Source organism: Tachypleus tridentatus, chromosome 4 (genome assembly GCF_004210375.1).
Source record: "Tachypleus tridentatus isolate NWPU-2018 chromosome 4, ASM421037v1, whole genome shotgun sequence".
Lineage (NCBI taxonomy): Eukaryota > Metazoa > Arthropoda > Merostomata > Xiphosura > Limulidae > Tachypleus > Tachypleus tridentatus.
Window position 1 is genome coordinate 75,162,703 of NC_134828.1, and position 19,374 is coordinate 75,182,076.

Sequence of the window (19,374 nt, forward strand, 5' to 3'; positions counted from 1 at the left end):
AATTTGGGTGAAAAAAATTAGGGCATAATGTATAGATCTGATTTTTTTTGTTTAAAGAAAACTAAACCAGTTTCATTATACTCATCTTTCTTCCAGTATAGTTATAGTTACCATCATAGAGAACTTAATGTTAGACTTTCATCATATGAGTGTTCTATAGTTCCAGTGTTTTATGTATTAAATTTTGAACAGTAAATAAAGTTCGTAAGTAATCGGTTTATATTTTAATTCTGCTACTTAAAAATAGCTGGTTTTTTATTCAGTTAATCTTCATACTTAAAGCAGCTATTTTCGTCTGTCTGGTATCAGAAGATGTTGTGAGTAGGTGGCTCGATTACTTTCAATGAAATTTGAGAGTAACTTACATGAACCTCCCTTCCCAAAGAAAAGTGGCCCGGCATGGCCAGGTGGTTAAGGCACTCGATTCGTAATCTTAGGGTCGCGGGTTCGAATCCCCGTCACACTAAACATGCTCGCCCTTTCAGCAATGGGGGTGTTATAATGTGACAGTCAATCCCACTATTCGTTGGTAAAAGAGTAGCCCAAGAGTTGGCAGTGGGTGGTGATGACTAGCTGTCTTCCCTCTAGTCTTACACTGCTAAATTATGGACGGCTAGCGCAGATAGCTCTCGAATAGCTTTGCACGAAATTAAAAAAAACAACAACAAAAAACAAACAAACGAACCCTAAGAAGAAGATCAGGTAGACAAGCAATACGACAAGTTTGGCTACCATTTCAATGTTCCGCATTAATGCTGCGAATAAAGGCTCAGTTGAGCAAGGAGTTTGGTATTAAAATATATGAAACCTACACTAAACGGAAGTAACGTATAATGCTGCACTTAGCACGAGAACCATTGCTACGTAGCCAAATAATATAATGTTTCTATTAAATGTGATGAAGGTCTACGAATGAAAAATAAGCTGAAGTAAAACGTGATGTTTGGATTGCAAGTTGTAAATACAGACACCAATAACTGAGAACATTTTCAGGTCCTACAAAAATGTGAAACTTAATCAAATTACTGTGAGTACTTTATATCGGGTCATCTCATAAGTAATGTCCGAAAATTTAATACAGAAAGTGCATCATCATTTCTGTCTTTGTAGAAGGCTTTAATGACAAAAATATGTAGTAGGACGTGTATAAAAATGTTCAGACAAATAAAAGAAACTAACCCAACTCCACTTTTTCAGATGATTAATCACATAAACCCTTATGAAGATGGATGTGTCTGAGGAGCAAATTAGGTATATAATGCTTTACGAGATTAAAAAAAAGGTAATAGTGCAGCAGAAACTACATGAAACATTCAAGGTGTTTATGGTGTGGAATCTCTCAATGAAAGAAAATGTCTAAGGTGGTTTCAGAAGTTCAGATCAGGTGACTACAGCTTAAGTGATGTGCCACGTTCAGGTCGTCCTATTGAGATTAATGATGGCTTGCTGCTGGTTGCACTTGATGAAGACTGTGCTGTAACAGTTGAAGAACTAGCACAAAAACTTAATTCTATCCATTCGACAGGTGTCACTGTTGGAAAGGTGTCAAAACTTGGAAAATGGGTTCCCCTTCCCCCATGATTTAACAGAAGCCAACTTTAGAGCAAGAGTGGACATTTGCACTTCTCTACACTCTCTTGAACGTAACTCACCATTTTTGGACAGCTTTGTGACTGTAGATGAAAAATGGATGTTTGATAAAAATGTTAAGCACTGCAGACATTGGCTCAGTACAGGTAAACTAGCTAAAGCATAGCCCAACATGGATTTCACCCAATAGGAAAGTCTTATTAAGCGTTTGGTGGGATTTTGTTGGTTAGATCCACTTTAAGTTGCCGCCACTCACTGTAACAATTACATCAGACTTCTACTATCAACAGTTAGAGCGCTTGAATGTTGCACTGAAAGAAAAGAGGCCTGCTTTGATCAGTCGTAAAGGTGTTGTGTTACACCAGGATAATTCACGGCCCCATGCAGCAAGGATCACAATTGCAAAAACTGAAGAGCTAGACTGGGAGAAGCTTCCATATCGTCTTTATTCTCCAGATCTTGCCCCATATGATTATAATGTATTCCGAAATTTGCAGAACCACCTTGATGGAAAAGAGCTTGAAACACATGAAGATATCGAAACTTTCCTCTCTACATTCTTTTCTCCAAACCCCAAGAAATTTTTAGAAGTGGCATTCAGAAGCTTATGAATCGTTGGCAGGAAGTAATTAATAATAATGGAACATACATTATTGATTAAATAACATTAAACTCGTTTGAAATCCTTTCTTTTTCCTGAACCTAAAATCGGGCATTACTTAAGGGATGACCTGATAATTAAGGAGACCTTTAATAATAAACAGACAAATTGTTTTACAGTTCCAAAAAGAAACAAAAAGTGCTATTTAGGAATTTAAATATAAAGTGCTTAGGAATGAAAAGAAATATATATATATATATATAATGGCTGATATATTAGTTAAATATGAATCAATAACAGTTTCGTTTTTAATTATTTCCATAGGTATTTACGAAATTCTAACGCCTTATTGCTATTTGTTCTGCAGGAAAATCGCAATACAATAATTTAAGCTGTACTGAGTAATGTTTACCTAATGTTGCTGTATTTTCCTCTTTTGCAAAATGAGTATCCCGGTGGATAAACACGTACGTATTGTCCCCTCTTTAAAAAACAAACAACTATAATATATCTCTACAGACCACACAATATTAAATATATTAGCATTATATTGTCTCTGTAACTGTATCTAAATCAGAAAGGGATTTAATCAACTGTAAAAGAAGCATAATAATTAGAGGTAACATGTAAAACATGTATAACATTATTAAATTGATCCAAGAGAAACTTGAACGGACTAGCTCTCAAGCCACATAGTGTTAGCAGAGCACCATTTCGAAAAGTCCGTTTTCAGTAGGAACACTGCAAGTATTCTCAGAGATAAAAATGAATTTAAAATACGAGCAACATAAATAAATAAATGTTGAATTATAATCTGTTTTAAGACTTAATATACTTTTTTCTTTCCTCTTTGTAAAGATCTTTCAGCAGTTTTAAATCTTCTCTAAGCAACTTTCATTTCAGCAGATTTACTACACAAAACTTCATTACAATATAAGTAAACAGTTATACATTCTTTTTTCTGTATTTTAGAACTTGTGGAATTTTGTAAAATCCATTGTTTATGTTCAGCTTTTACTGCATAAATAAGCCAGAATTCAGGTCGTCTTAATTTTCATATATTATTATAATCTTTAAGTTTCGTATTCCCTCTACCAAGATCTATTGGGTGTCTGTGTTTGGCAACTGGAAGTGCCGATGCTCTCCTTGTACTTGAATCTACTGAACATCTGGGTTTGGCGATTGGAAGCGGCGATGCTCTCCTTGTACTTGAATCTACTGAATGTTTGGACTTAGCAATTGGAAGCAGCGATGTTTACTTGTACTTGGACCTATTGGATGTCTGAGTTTGGCAACTGGAAGTGGCGACGATATCCTTGTACTTGAATCCACTGAATGTTTAGGTTTAGCGATTGGAAGTGGCGGCGATGTTCTCCTTGTGCTTGGAACTATTGGATGACTGAGTTTTGCGGTTAGTAGTGTCTACGGCTTTCTTTTCCTGGTTTGTTGTCTTGGTTTCTTAATCTCCAGTAGGTGTTTGGTTTGGATGAGGTATTGACTTTTGTTGCTTATTTGTAATAGTGCATCTGTTGCTGCAGGAAACTGAAATTGAGTTTTTGTACCTATAAATGGCTTTCCCAACTCTGAGATGAAAATACTTAAATAACCAACCATGTAGAATCGGCTATAATTTTCACGAACATAGAAATATTTCCGTCAGTTTGATACATAATCTTGAGAACTGCGGGAACATTTATTGCTAGGTCTTTTTCCAGAGCTTATTTAATCTGTTGAGTGGTGAGGGTGAGATTCACGTTTCTCAGGAAATCCAAAACAATCTGTTAAGAGTTCCATGGGGAACATTAGGTAAGACAAGTGTTCTTACTTTAGCTGCTAAATAAAGATATCGCAACCCAAATCAGTTTTTCAGCGAGAATATTGAAATCAGGTCCAAACTTCCTAATGAAGTCGCATATTTATCTTAGGAAGTAAATGTTAAGGGACCATTAATAATAACTGGATACGTTATACCTTGACTGTGAGTTGACTGTCAACCATTGTTGTTAGAGTACACATTAGGTTCAAGAAAGTCTTTATGCATGCCATCTCATCTAGAATAGCACCAAAGAAATATCGAGAAACATGTGAACCCCACATTTATTATGTAGTGAAGGTGTAAATTAATATAAACACTTCAATAATTTTGGAAATATCACACGTAAAGACTGGCTAATGAATCTTTTTGCATTTACATAACAGGTATCTTTTAATTCCTGAGTTCAAAGCCTCCATCTACGGATGTAGGGAAATATAAACCCTAGGAACTATTTGCTTATTTGTTTTAATATCAAGTTCATTGGTGCTTTTCATTGGAATTTAATAAATACATAAGATAATTCAAAACTACTTTTTCAGAATTTTTTGAACTATTTAGAGGATATAATAAAACCTGGTGCAGAATACGTTTGTATGCATTTCGTGGCGTTATTTTAGTTGCTTTACTAGTTACATTCATGTTTATTATTTCCACGTATGGTAGAATACGTTGCATTAAAACCATTTTAGGGTTTTATCATGTCTTTAAGGCCCGTCTGGTCATGCTTTATCTGATGACCCATCATATTGGCAACAGCCCTGTGACAAGCTGCCTTCTTCTAGTCTATCAATTCAACATTGCTGATGGATATGTGTAGCTCTGTGCAAAATATTTGAATTGATATGATGTAATTATAAACTTTTAATAAAATATTTTACTTTTATTTCGTGGAATTTTATTTCAGAGTTTTCACTTATTAGTAGTCTGAGCGAGAGATGTTAGGAATGCAAGTTTAAATTTCATACTTTGTTAAGAGAAAAAAAGAGAAATTTTGACGTGAATTTTGGCATTGTTTCCAGTGACTCAACTCCAGACCTCATGGGGACCGTGAATAAATATTATTAGACATGGTGTTTATTTTTATCTTATTTGATAACTGTTGATCTTTGTAATCATGTTGTACACATAAGAGATTTAATTAGGTGCCCGTTGCTGTACATTTCTTAACCGTTTTACCGATTTGATTAGTCAGTACAGTCCGCTACAGTCCGAAGATTAAGATTTCGGCTGATCGTGGAACTCAAATACCAAAAGCTATCGACGGTACCAAAAAATTTACGTTAGAAAGTGATGTAAAGTACTGGTTTTTCAATCTCTTTATAGTGATCAGTTTTCTTGAGACTAATTGTCAATCCAAATCTTTTGCATGATACAGAGAAGAATATCCACAATACTTTGCAGAAACGATTCATTATAGGCAACCGAAGCCACGTCATCCCCAAGCAGGAAATTTTTCGGAACCTTAATCAGTTTTTTAGCGAGGATATTGGAATTAAGTCCAAGCTTCCTAATGAAGTCGCATATTTATCTTTGGGAAGTAAATGTTAAGGGGCCATTGGTAATAATCGTAATGACGGCTATTACAGTGGTATTAGTTTTTCTCTACACTTCTTTTGCAATTTTAAATAAGCCTCCGATTGGATCGACGGTGAATCTTTGGGCTTACATCGCTAAAAACCAAGCTTCAATACCTGGGATGAGCACAGATTAGATGGCCTATTGTGTAGTTTTGTGCATAAATACGAACAAAGTAACAAACAGAAAATGTCATACCAGGACAGGTCTTTTCACCTAGAGCTTGCAAACAAGCCCCCCCCCTCCCCCCAGTACAGCGGTAAGCCTACGGACTTACAACGCTAAAATCTTGGGTTTGATTCCCCTCGGTGTACTCAGCAGATAGCCTGATGTGATTTTGCTATAAGAAAAGCACACAAGCAAACAAGGGAGCAAAATGCGAGGGACAGATTTTCACACGATCTTTAACACTGAAATATATCTACAGTCGCTTTGTCATACAATTATACAAACCAAGCATTATAACGTTCGGTCAATTCCATTATTCGTTTGTAAAAAGAGTAGCCCAAGAGACTAGCTACTTTACCTCTAGTCTGTAGCTTTTAAATCATGTACGGCTAGCGCAGATACCCCTCGTGTAGCTTTGCGCGAACATCAAAATAAATCAAAGCTTGTCTCCCAGTGAATCAGCCTTAACTCTACGAACTTCGATTGACCCCGATGTACAGATTTCGAATAACCCATTGTGTATCTCCGCACTAAAAAAGCAATGCCCTTTCAAGTCACTTGTGCTTGCAGACGTATAGAAAAACGAATTTGTGTTCGAAAATCTAATGATGAAACGTGTCAAATAAAGTGATGATTGATGAGAGTTGGTGTAGAAGAGAGAGTTCCTGAATATCGAGACAAATGTTGATAACTTCTATGCTACCACGTTAACTACTATGTTACTTAAAACGACGTTCCATGATACAAAACTACTGCTTCCATTTGAGACTAATTAACCACAAACTGTCCCTCTTTCTTCTGCCTAACCACCTTCTTCAGGGAACAAATTTTGCGTGTCCTGAATTGATCATTTGTTACCATGTCAGAGTGGATTTAATTTTCAAGTTATGTGAAAGCTAAGGTATAACGAGAGTGATAAATCAAACTTCAGAACGAATATAACAGAAATTAATGATTCGTTCCTTTATTAGGCACATTTTCTGAACATCCATAGCTTAGGTCACAGTGAAATAAACCGGAAATTCAAAAAAATCGAATTAACTAGTGTGCGTAAATATGTAATGATGTAGGGAGTGTCTAAACGATATAGATAATACTGTAAGAGTGTGATAAGAATTGTGGGAATGAAACTGGTAGACCATTAACTCTTTATTACACACATTATGCAAATACTGTGGAAATTTGTTTATTTGTATTTCTTACTTAAATAGATGCCCCATCTTTCACTCTCTGGACTTATATCACTGAAAAATCGAGTTTGGATTTCCATGATAGGTATAGCTCAAATAGCCCATTGTGTAACTTTATTCTTAACGACAAACTTAAATAGATATATATGGCACAAAAGATATTCTCGTGAAACGTATTTTAGTACGTTATAAATGGGTATTTTATTTAGAAGTAAAACTGTGCAATTGCGAAATCAACAAAATTCCGTGGTTTATTTAAAGTAAGTAATTGTGTATATCATTACAGTAACAAGTTAGTGTGCCCAACTGCAAATCGAAAATCAAAGGTTCGAACCGTGATATATCCGCTTAGCACCCCTCGTATTTTTAGTTGTGGGGGGCGTTATAAATGTGACAGTCAATACCACAGGTTAAAGCACTCCTATAGATGGCTGGCTGACCACCTTTCCTCTGTTCACTGTTTCTAAATTATAGATAGTTATGTCTGACATTGAGTTCTCTAACCTGTCCATTTATATTGAAATTAACAAACAAACATTAACATACATTTCTGGGTATACACTTATATATATATATTTTTAATCTTTATATCCTTACTTATTTCAATTACTTCTAAATAATATATAAAAGTTTGAGTCCTACGTAGTGAATCATGGTCGTCTGATCGAGGAATGTCTTGTTGTTTTAAGTTAGAGGGACATAAATCCTAGTCTTGAACGTGGGTTGAGTCTTGCAGTGTGCGTTCATTTATTTAGAATTATATATTTTTTACTTTTCTCTATAACTTCTAGTAACTTAAAATTATTACTTCGAAATAATATTTAGAAAGTGTAATTTTCGTATTCAAAAATCTAATAATATTAAATAATATAGTAATCTTTAATAAGTACGATAATACGTTTTATTATTGAAAAATATTTAAGTATCGCTAATGAAATTTGTAAAAGTGTACATAAAATTATAGAGGCTAGATTAACTTTTATAGCGTAAATGGTCAAAGATTTTGGTGGAGAAAACGTCTGAAGAAATGCAGTTTTCGCAATAATCATTTACAGTCTATAGCGTGTAATACGACTACATTATGTATTTCAAGACTTTTAGCGGCATATCTGCGGACTTACACAACAAGAAATTGGGTTTCGATACCCGTGATGGGCAGAGCACAGATAGCCAGCCCTTTTTATTGTTTTGCGCTTAACAATAATGATTTTCTGAATAATGCTAAAACCAAACGCGCCTGCTGCCTGCATTAGAAATTCTCAGTGCCAGGACATCCGGGTTTAGAAGGCTTGATTTTGGTTTGGGTTTTGAATTTCGCACGAAGCTACTCGAGGGCTATCTGTGCTAGCCGTCCATAATTTAGTAGTGTAAGACTAGAGGGAAGGCAGCTAGTCATCACCACCCGCCGCCAACTCTTGGGCTACTCTTTTACCAACGAATAGTGGGATTGACCGTCACATTATAACGTCTCCACGGCTGAAAGGGCGAGCATGTTTGGCGCAACGGGGATGCGAACCCGCGACCCTCAGATTACGAGTCGCACGCCTTAACACGCTTGGCCATGCCGGGCCACTTGCTTTTGTGAAAAAAAAACATTCCTTGTAAAACAGGCAATATGATTACATATTTGATAACTGTAGTAGTGAAAAAATAACTGATAGCTTCACATTAACTCTTTAAATAGTTTTTCAGTATGAATTTGACATACAAATAAAGATTTGCCCTCCAGTTAATAGCCGTGATTATTGTTATTTGATTAAACAAGGTGAATTAAAAATCTAACACCACCGTGAATCTTTAGTACGGCAATTACAGCTATTCGAAGTATGCACAGTTGATATCACAACAGAACCATTTGAAACGTTCTTAACAGGTTAATGGTTTGGTTTGGTTTGGTTTAAATTTTGCACAAAGTTACTCGAGGGCTATCTGCGCTAGCCGTCCCTAATTTAGTAGTGTAAGGCCAGAGGGAAGGCAGCTAGTCATCACCACCCACCGCTAACTCTTGGGCTACTTTTTTATTAACGAATAGCGGGATTGACCGTCACTTATAATGCCCCCACGGGTGAAAGAGCGAGCATGTTTGGTGTAACAGGGATTCAAACCTGCGACCCTCGTATTGCGGGTCGAGTGCCTTAACCACCTGGCCATGCCAAGGCCCCAGTTTAATGAGTTGCGTCGTTGATACTACAACTCTTCAGTTCCACAAGTTCTAATAAGGTATATAACGACCCATCTAATTACAGCAACAATAAAAACGACCTTTAATAAAAGACATATGCATTAGAAGAAATAATAAGAACGTGACTTAGAAATATGGCGGTCAGCGATTTGCATTACCCTGCATTCATATGTGACCAGATTAACAGGTTGATATACAGATATAAACACTTTGGAACATGTGTCGATTCATGTGTATATTATATTAAAATACTTCACGAATGTGTTTAGCAGAGAAATATTGGTTGGTGTTATAATATTTTAATATCTTACGTATATAGGTGCTTTTACACCTTTTAGGTATACGAGGGCTGTTCAAAAAATACGCGGACTGTTTGAATTGCGCGGCTCCAGTTGGTTCCAGGGGAATCCGCTTGGTGTCGCTAGGTTTGCACAGATCAGCTGATTACGACGCCATTTCCCGATTGCAAATATCTTCATTTGTGTATTAGCTACGCGGTTTTAAGTGAAGTGCGATTTTTTCGTTTGACGGATTTCAGAATGAATGACCTGAAGAAGCAACGACTTGCTGTAAAATTGTGTGTTAAACTTGGAAATTCTGCGACTGAAACTTTTGCTATGCTTAACACGGCTTACGGTGATGTTGCTATGAATCGTACGGCATGTTTCAAGTGGCATGAACGTTTTAAGGATGGTCGACAGTCCATTGAAGATGATGAGTGTCCTGGACGTCCTTCCACGTCAACTGACGGCCCACACGTCGACAAAATCAACACCCTGGTGCGGACAAATCGACGTCTTACTGTCAGGGAGCTTGCTGAAGAGTGTGGGATATCAGTTGGATCTTGTTACGAGATTTTGACCGAAAAATTGAAAATGCATCGCGTTGCTGCGAAATTCAGCCCTCAGAACTCGTGAGTTTTTGGCCAAAAATTCAATCACTGTTCTCCCCCCCCTTCTCACCTGACCTTGCTCCTTGCGACTTTTCTTGTTCCTCAAACTCAAAAGACTCTTGAAAGGAAGAAGATTTGAGACGATTTCCGAGATTAAAACAAATGCGACGAAGGAGCTGGAGGACATTACAAAAGAAGCGTACCAGGACTGTTTCAACAAGTGGAAACACCGTTGGGATAAGTGTGTGCGTTGGGAAGGAGAGTACTTTGAAGGGGTCCCAGACCTGTAACTTCTAAATAAAGTACATTTTGTTTTATGACGTCAGTTCGCGTATTTTTTAACAGACCTCGTATAATACTGTACTGAATTAGGACTGTGTATTCGAATGACAGTTCGTATGGGTATTAAAACTTTAATTAAAATAAAGTACAGAACAACGTTTCGACCTACTTAAGTCATCTTTAGGTGAACAAAGAGAGTTTGCAACTTACAGTTGTTGGACACATGTCTTAGGAACGAGACTGTAGGAAGTGTTGTAGTTAGATGTTAGGTTATTAATTAGTGTAGGTATAAAGGTGTTCCTACATATTCGTTCAGTTTTGGTTTGAGTTCTTGTATAAGCAGGGCTTCTTTGATTTTGTATTTGTTTCCCTGGCCCCTGCTGGGACAGCGGTAAGTCTTCAGATTTATATCGCTAAAATCAGCAATTCGATTCCTCTATATGGACACAGCAAATACTCCAATGTGACTTTGCCATAAGAAAAAACACACACACACATGTATTTCCATACTTAATATGTTGGTGGTTGCTATGGTTATGTTGTGCTTATTTGATTTTCAGTGTTCAGAAACGTGTGAAAGTGTTTTTTTTGTGCTATTAGAATCTGGTTTCAGTTTTTTCTGCTTGTTTCTTCGATATGAAGTCGTGGCAATTGTTGCATTGTATTTTATAAATAATGTTGGTGTGATGTTTTTCAGTGTAGTTTTTTACACAGTATAGATTTTAGTTGTTTTTTGAATAAATTTAGTGTTTACTGGAATGTTATGTTTTGTTGTGAGTTTTTACAAATGTTGGTTATTTTTTCGTTGTTATCAGGATATATGGTGTACAGCAGAGTGAGGTTTTACAGTATGTTGTTTCTTTGAATTTATTATTGTTTGTTGTTGACTGTGTTGCTAATCCAGACATATGTGTGTGTATATCATTTTTTCAAAGTTTTTTGAAAGATATTTATTGTTGTTGATGAAATGTTGTTTTCATCATTAATTTTATTGGTGAGCATAGTTTTGTGGCTGTGTTTATTTAGTTTCTTAATATGTTGACTTTTTATTTTGTTTCATGAACTGAGTCTCAGGGAATGTATAGCCCAGTATGGGTGATTTTTTCTGTGAATTTCTGTTTTGAATTGCGAATCGGTTCTCATGATTTTGAGGTTGAAAAATCCTATTTGGTTAATTTTTTTTTTTTGCATTCACAGGTGAACTTAATGTTGGGGTGTATGGAGTTAACGTGGTTGAAAAAACTAAGTGTATGTTCTGTAGATGTGAAAACAGTAATTGTATCATCAACATACCTGTACCAGTATAGTGGTGGGTGTAAGGCTGAATTGGTCGCTTGAGATTCAATTTGTGTCATGAAAATGTTGACTAGAACTGATGACACGGGATGTCCCATTTATAAGCCATTCATTTGTAAGTAGTTTTGGTCGTTGAATATAAAGTTAGTTTTGGTGGTAATGAATTCTATACGAGTTGCCAATTTGTTGCTGGTGATGTGATTTAATGGGATGGGGTCTTGGATATAACGTTTTTAAAGCTATCTTACGGCTTCGGTAGTTGGGACTTCTGTAAAGAGGACGATTACATCAAAACTGGCCATTAAGGTTTTATGGTTTAGTTGATAGAGAATAGATTTAAAGTTAAAAGAGTCTTTGAAAAAAGAACCGGCTGATGATACATATTTAGAAAGTGCCCACGCTATCTATGTATTTACCGAGGTTGTAGTTGAATGTTTCATAGGTCGACATTACGGGTCATAGTGGACAGTTGGGTTTGTGAGGTTTGGGTTTCCGCATGTTTGTGGTGTGCGTGAATCGGTCTTACATAGGTAGGAATAAAGGTTGTCTGAGATTGTTGTTTTTTCATTTATAGAAACATTATGTTTAGTTGGCTTTCATGTGTTTTTGTTGGACTTTTTGTTTATTCGCTTAATTTGTTTTTGTATCTGATAAAACAATGTGTATGCTGTGTGGGTTTTATCGGGCTATCTGCTGTGTCCACCGAGGGGAATCGAAGCCCTGATTGTAACGTTGTCAATCCATAGACTTACCGCTGTCCCAGCGGGGGACATTATCTTATAAGATGTTACTCATTTTCTGAATGTACTCATTTATGTTCATTATAACTAATGCATTGCCTTTATCTGCGTTTAGCATTTTGTTGTTGTTCTGTCTTAGGTTGTTTATAGAATTAATATCTTTCTGTGTAAGGTTGTTTTTTAGCTTTCTTTTCTGTGAGATTATGTTGATGTTTTTATGTGAGAATTATTTGAAAAAGTTATTTAAGATACTAGTTTGGGGTGTTTCGGGGAAATATATGTTTTAACTTCTACTTGCAAAGATAGGTTGTTGGTTGTCGATGGAATTGCTATCGAAGTGAAGTTGTCTTCTTTCTGATGGTTGTATTCCCTTGTTTAATTGGTGTTTTCGGTTTGTGTAGATCACGAGTCTTCTAACTAAGTCTTCCATACAAGCTTTCATTTCGACGGATGGAATACTTCTTGGTGTTACCGTGGAGATGAGTCCGTTGTTGAGCAAATGTATCTCTTCAGTGCTTAAGTGTCGGTCGGGTCTGTTAATTTTGAGGTTGGTTGATGGTTCGTCGTGTTGGCGTCTTGTTGTTGGAACCTTAGTTTATCTAGTTTTTGCTGTGACGTGTCTTCTTTTTCTTGTCCTTCTTACTATTGATTTGATTGATGTTGCGTTGTATGAGTTTGTAAATGTCTGGCTGAATGCAGCAAGAGCGTTGATAGTCTAGATTCATTTTTTATTTTTGCAAATCATTCAGTTCCTTGTATTTTGAGTTTAACATAGCTTTTATCAGTTTTTTTCTGTAAGTAATGGATAATGTTTATACACTGATTACAATTCTTGGATAATTTTATATTTACAAAACTATGGATTAGTTTTCCATTTTATCACTTTTGGATGAAATAAATGTTATTTCTTCTATTGGCATTTTTTTATTTATTTAAGTTTCTTAGTTTTGTTAACATCGCATGAGCGTGTACGGTTAACAATGGCGTATTGTAGGTAAGTTCAAGCATAATGGAGTTAAAACAGATAGCATACACTTCACACACCCCAACATTACGTTCACCTTTGAATGCGAGAAAACTAACCAAGTAGCATTTCTCAACTTCAAGATCACAAGAAACGATACATAATACAAAACAGAAATTCACAGAAAAATCACCCATACTGGATAATACATTCCCTTGGACTTAGCACATGAAACAAAAACTCAACATATTAAGAAACCAAATAAACACAGCCATGAGTCTATGCTCATTCGATAAAATTAATGACGAAATCAACCAAAAACAACACTTCTTCAACAACAACAAATTTCCTTAAGAAATGTTGACAAAATTAGACACATCTAGACCAACAACCTAGTCAACAACAAACAAATGATAATAGATTTAAAGAAACCACAAACGATAGAAACCTTACACTGCTGCATACCATATATTTCCGATATCAATAAAAATATAACGAACATTTGGAAAAACTCGCACCAAAACACAAAATTCCAGTAAACACTGAATTCATTGAAAAACCACATACAAAACCAGAATCCATACTGTGTAAAAACTATACTGATAAAAATAACACCAACATTATTTATAAAATACAATGCAACAAGTGCTACATATAGGACTTCTATATCGGAGAAACAAGCAAAAAAAAGGAAACCGCACGTTTTTTGAACACTGCAAATCAAATAAGCACAACATAACCATATAAAACACCAATATATTGAGTAGGGAAAGAAATACAAACATGGCCCGGCATGGCTAGGTGGTTATGGCGCTCGACTCATAATCTGAGGGTCGCGGGTTCAAATACCCTTCGCACCAAACATGCTCGCCCTTTCAGCTGGGGAGGCGTTATAATGTTAAGGTCAATCCCACTATTCGTTGGTAAAAGAGTAGCCCAAGAGTTGACGGTGGGTGGTGATGGTTAGTCTTACACTGCTAAATTAGGGACGGCTAGCGCAAATAGCCCCCTAGTAACTTTGCCCGAAATAAAAAAACAAACAACACAAACAAACGCAAAATCAAAGAAGCCTTACTACAAGAAATCAAACCAAAACTGGACCAATACGAAGGAACACTTATATCTATAATACTTAATAACCTGACATCTAACTGTAACGCTCCTACAGTTTCGTTCTTAAGACATGTGCCCAGCAACGGTCAGTTGCATACTCTCTTTGTTATCCTGAAGATAACCTAAGAAGGTCGAAACGTTCTCCTGTAATTTATTATAATTATTTTTAATACCCATAGCAGGGGTCTTTAAAATACATATTTACTTCAAGTGAGTTTCTCGTCATCATGAATTAGGGCTCGGCGAATGTCACCAAAAATACTATTACTGTTTTCAGTAACTTTGACTTGGGCCTGGTGATTATAGGTGCTCGACTCGCGACCTGGAAGTCGCGGGTTTGAATTTCCGTCGCCGAACATGCTCGCCCCTTTCAGCTGTGGGGGTGTTATTATATAACGATCATTCCCACCATTTGTTGATAAAAAGTAACCCAAGAGTTAACGGTGGGTGATACTGACTACTTCAAAAATTAGTTACGGCTAGCACAGATGGTTCTCGAGTAGCTTTGTTCGAAATTTAAAAAAATAAACTAAATATTTCGACTTTCTAATTGTACAGGTCCAGGTCTATTTTATCCTCCCAGGTCGCATGACCAAATAATGATCAAATAAAACAGTTGATAATCCTGTGACAGCATATATAAGATGTTGTCTTGTAACATGGTGGCAAAAAGTTAACATTTCTTGAAGAATAAAATGTATTTTCATAAGATCAGCAGGAGAACAGCTTTCTTTCCCCATTTTAGTTTACATGTAAACAGTTTATACAAACATTTAATGACAATATTTTACTCATCTTATATAAATGTTTGTCTTAAGTACTGTAAACGAACATAAAACATACTTCACAATCTTCAAGTTATCAGGCTTTCTTTTTGTGTATGTGTGTGTATTTTTTGTGTTTTGTTCATTTCATTCTTAGAATCGAAATCACCGTAACCAAAAATCGATAGTTTTTTTTATTTTCTGTGTTTATCAAAAACCATATTTCTTCTGAAACGTCTCCTTCGGTGATTCAGCGGTAAACTTGTGAGCTTATAACTATGAATATTGGAGTTCGATACTGTTAGTGAGCACAGCACACATGATCCATTGTGCAGTTTTTTGGTTAAACACGAGGCAAAACTTTCCTGAAATTGTCCAACTTATATTTCCTCTAGCAAAAGTATGTATCTGAAAAAAAAACATTAAGAAGCTGTGTTGATTTATTCTATTTTACCATGTTAGCCAATGTCATATAATACGTTTCAGGCAGTCTGTTACTATTGTCTAAATATCATGTCATATAGTACGTTTCAGGAAGTCTGTTACTATTGTCTAAATATCATGTCATATAGTACGTTTCAAGCAGTCTATTATTATTACCTAAATATCATGCCAACACACAAAAGTGTTATTGTTTTAGAGTCCTAAAAGTCGCAATATTTCTTTGTAGCGGAAAGAATCCGAGCTTACGATAGACTCTGACAGAAAATGACTTCATTGTTAACCAGTGTTAAAGTGCTTATAAAGTAAATGAATCCGAACTTGCAATTGACACTGGCAGAATTATTTCAATATTAAACCACAGTTAAGATGCTGTTAAAGTGGGAAGATTACGATATTGAATTTAAATCTATTTAAAAATCAACAATGTATTATGTCCAGATGTTTCATGAATAGTACGTCCTGTTGATATGGCAAGTTAACAAATGTGGTAAGTGTTCTATTCGAGTGATAACTTATCATTGTTAAGACTAGTTTCTGTAAGTGAAATATTTTATAATATACAGTCTGAAAATAGTTAAACTAGGTATATCTTTTTTTTCTACAGCAAGGACATTCCTATTCATATCATCGACAATGAAAGTTATGAGAAAGATATAGTGTTTTACTTGGAGCTGGGAAATCCTCAGCTTGAAGAAGGTAAGACAGATAAACTTATATTAGTAAGAAATACATTCAATGAACCAATAAAGGTCAAAATTAGGTATAACATGTATGAAGACAAAACCTGTTATATTTTGTCATTTTTATGATCAATTAGGATCATCTTTGTTGATCCTAAAGTCTAAGCACAACAGTTTCTTTGTTCATAAAATGTTCATTGAAAATGTATGAACATCAACTGATCACTACGGACATGAACATTTCCATTTAACTTAAAGATTTCTTTAAAACAATCAAGTACTTAATTTCATTAGCTAAGGCTAGTATTTTCCGTACTCTCTTGGGACATAATGAGAAATAATTTGAATATCTAATGTTATTTAGATAAAAGTGTAAAATAAAGAGCTATTCGCATTTTTTTGTAAAACTGCTGATTTCATCAATTTCACCTGCATGCTGCAACACATTTAGTTCGCACTCTTTCAAAGTTATAATTATATCAGAATAATGGAAATCTATTATTGTTTTACTTCGAGTTATTTACTAACCTACAAGTAGTCGAAGTTGAAGTTAAATTTAAAATGTGTGTGTGTGCGTGTAAGTGGATTTTTACTAAGGGTTAATATTATAAAGTTTACACATTATTTCCTATTTGTAATGAATTGTATTAAGGCCGTTATGGTCAGTTTTACAGAAACAACTTAAAATCTTTACACGGGTCATCCGGTGTGCCACTAGATGGATGCTCTGTAAGCTTGAGGGCTTATAATACTAAAAATTGGAATTTGATGCATTCGATGGGCACAGTGCAAATAATGCATTGTACAACTTTTCACTGAAACTCAAGTAACCCTCCAGTGTTGGTGGGCATCGGTGGAAATTTAAATAGAGGAAAAAAACGCGGAATTCCATTGAGATTGCATCAGGACTTGATAAGTACGTTATGGAGTGGTTCCGCTTTTATAGGCTGCTTCTCATATAAACAGTCGTTAATTTTGAGGTATGTCTGGAAGCTTTAGAGGTTCTGTCAACGCTAAATTGTTACTTGTTATTTTTTAACGGTGCCTAAAGATATGCCCAACTTATCGAAATGACTAGTTCGATGGAGGTTTTCACATTTCCAATAAAAATGTTGCTTCAGATATATTTGAGATGTGACAACGTTAACTGTTCCTGTTTTCCTGTATGATTTTCTCCATTTACACAAAAAGATGTTGAACTTTCCCTTCTTCGAGTTATTATCCTTTGGTTCTACATTGTATAGCTACATAAATACCCATCCATTTGCCGTGAATTAAATATTTAAGTTCTAAACGCGTACCTTATTGCATGAACATATGCAGATTCTGCTTATAAAGTGTAACTGACTTTCTGTAAATCTTCAATAATTCAACCACGTGCAGTATTTTCTAAATATTTCTTAACACTTCACACGCCTACAAATAAAGTGCTGATTTTACATGCCTGTGTAGTATAGGAGCTTTTTTCTCGCATTTTTTTTACCAAGTTATGAATAAATTTATCGTTGTGACTGTGAGTCATATTGATAAACCTTTAGCCACCATCATGTTATATGTTTCTATTATTAATATAGTTGAGGCAAAAGATTGTTTAATTTTTCATCCAGGGCTTCCACCTCAAAATTGAGTATTGTTTGTAAGTTTGTTTCAAGTCACGTGACTTGCCTAACTGTTTGACTTGTAAATAAATTAATAGTGGCTTGCAAATATTGTGCTTTTTTATTAAAATATTTAATATATGCTCTAACATCTCGTCCCTTGGGTCGAATAAACATTAATATTATTGTAAGATAAGAATTAACTGAAATTTATAATAATAATAAATTAGAAGTATTTTGGTTGTACAGAGGGGATTGGCCAGGCTCGGTGGTTAAGTCACTGAACTCGAAAACTGAGGGTCGCGGATTCGAACCCCCGTCACACCAAACATGCTCGCCCTTTCAGCCGTCCCAGCATTACAATGTGACGGTCAATCCCACTATTCGTTGGTAAAAGAGTAGCCTAAGAGTTGGTGTTATTGATGACAAGCTTCCTTCGCCTTAGCCCTATGCTGCTATATTAGGGACGACCAGCACAGAGAGTTTTCGGGTAGCTTTGCGTGAAATTCAAAACAAAACAAACCAAAGGGGATTTTACGGTAAATATTTACTTCAAAGAGGCTATTTATGGAACACTTTGTAAAAATAAAATATATTTAGCACCACAGACATATCTTGTGTGTTCTATCAATATACAATATAAGAGTTGTAAAGTGTTATACACCATTATTTGGTAGGAGTAAAACTTTATACATAATGTTGGTCTGTTGTTCAGAATGTAATAGTGATAAACATCACATTAGACTACGGACGTTGTACACATTTATTCAGCTTTATTACTTTATTTTAGCACAAAAGTAAACATTGAGCTGACCGCTATGAGCAGTGTGGTTTTTTACTGCTATGAGCAGTGTGATTTTTTACCGCTAGGAGCAGTGTGATGTTTTTTATCATTATTATTAATAGCCCTATTGATTTTATTGCTTCGACGGCTTTTGATTTCAAAATCGTAACATTAAATGTTGTATACTGCATATAACATAGCCTTTTGGGCATAGTTAGTCACGTGTCAGTGATGCCTACTACGATACAGATACTTCATCTGGCCGAAGAGAGAGAGTGCAACCTGGTATTGACCCGTTAGTTCCTTCAATGAAACTGAAATGCAATGATGAATGAAAGAAACAAACGTATTTACAAACATGTCCAGCCTAGACACTGATATGTGGCAGATGAAAATATATATAAAATAGTAGTTTTAAATTAATCTAAGTTGAAAGTCATAATGAACTTATTAAGAGTAATAGAAGAAAAAGATGTTCAAGCTTGTGTAATGCTTCACCAGATTTGATTTTTTAAATAATTGTAGAATTTAAAAGGCACCAAATTTTACTCATGCAATTTTGTTGATGTACATTTTTTACATACAGTTTGTAAGTAATCAGTCAGCTTTGAGAAGAATTAACCTTGTTTTTAGATCAATCTATTATCGTTTATGTTACTTATAGGGTTTTAGATAGCTGAGGATTTCCTTCAGAC

The 19,374-nt window shown here is 35.4% G+C and overlaps 1 protein-coding gene across 2 annotated transcripts in view; it reads left to right on the top strand.

The window, feature by feature from the left end:
* LOC143249461 (sodium/calcium exchanger 1-like) overlaps positions 1–19,374 on the top strand; it is a 104,928-nt gene that overhangs the window by 68,000 nt on the left and 17,554 nt on the right. For both annotated transcript variants that reach the window (XM_076499357.1, XM_076499358.1), the window contains exon 3: positions 16,222–16,313. In XM_076499357.1, coding sequence (XP_076355472.1) covers positions 16,222–16,313 — 92 coding nt within the window. The remainder of the gene's footprint in view (positions 1–16,221; positions 16,314–19,374) is intronic.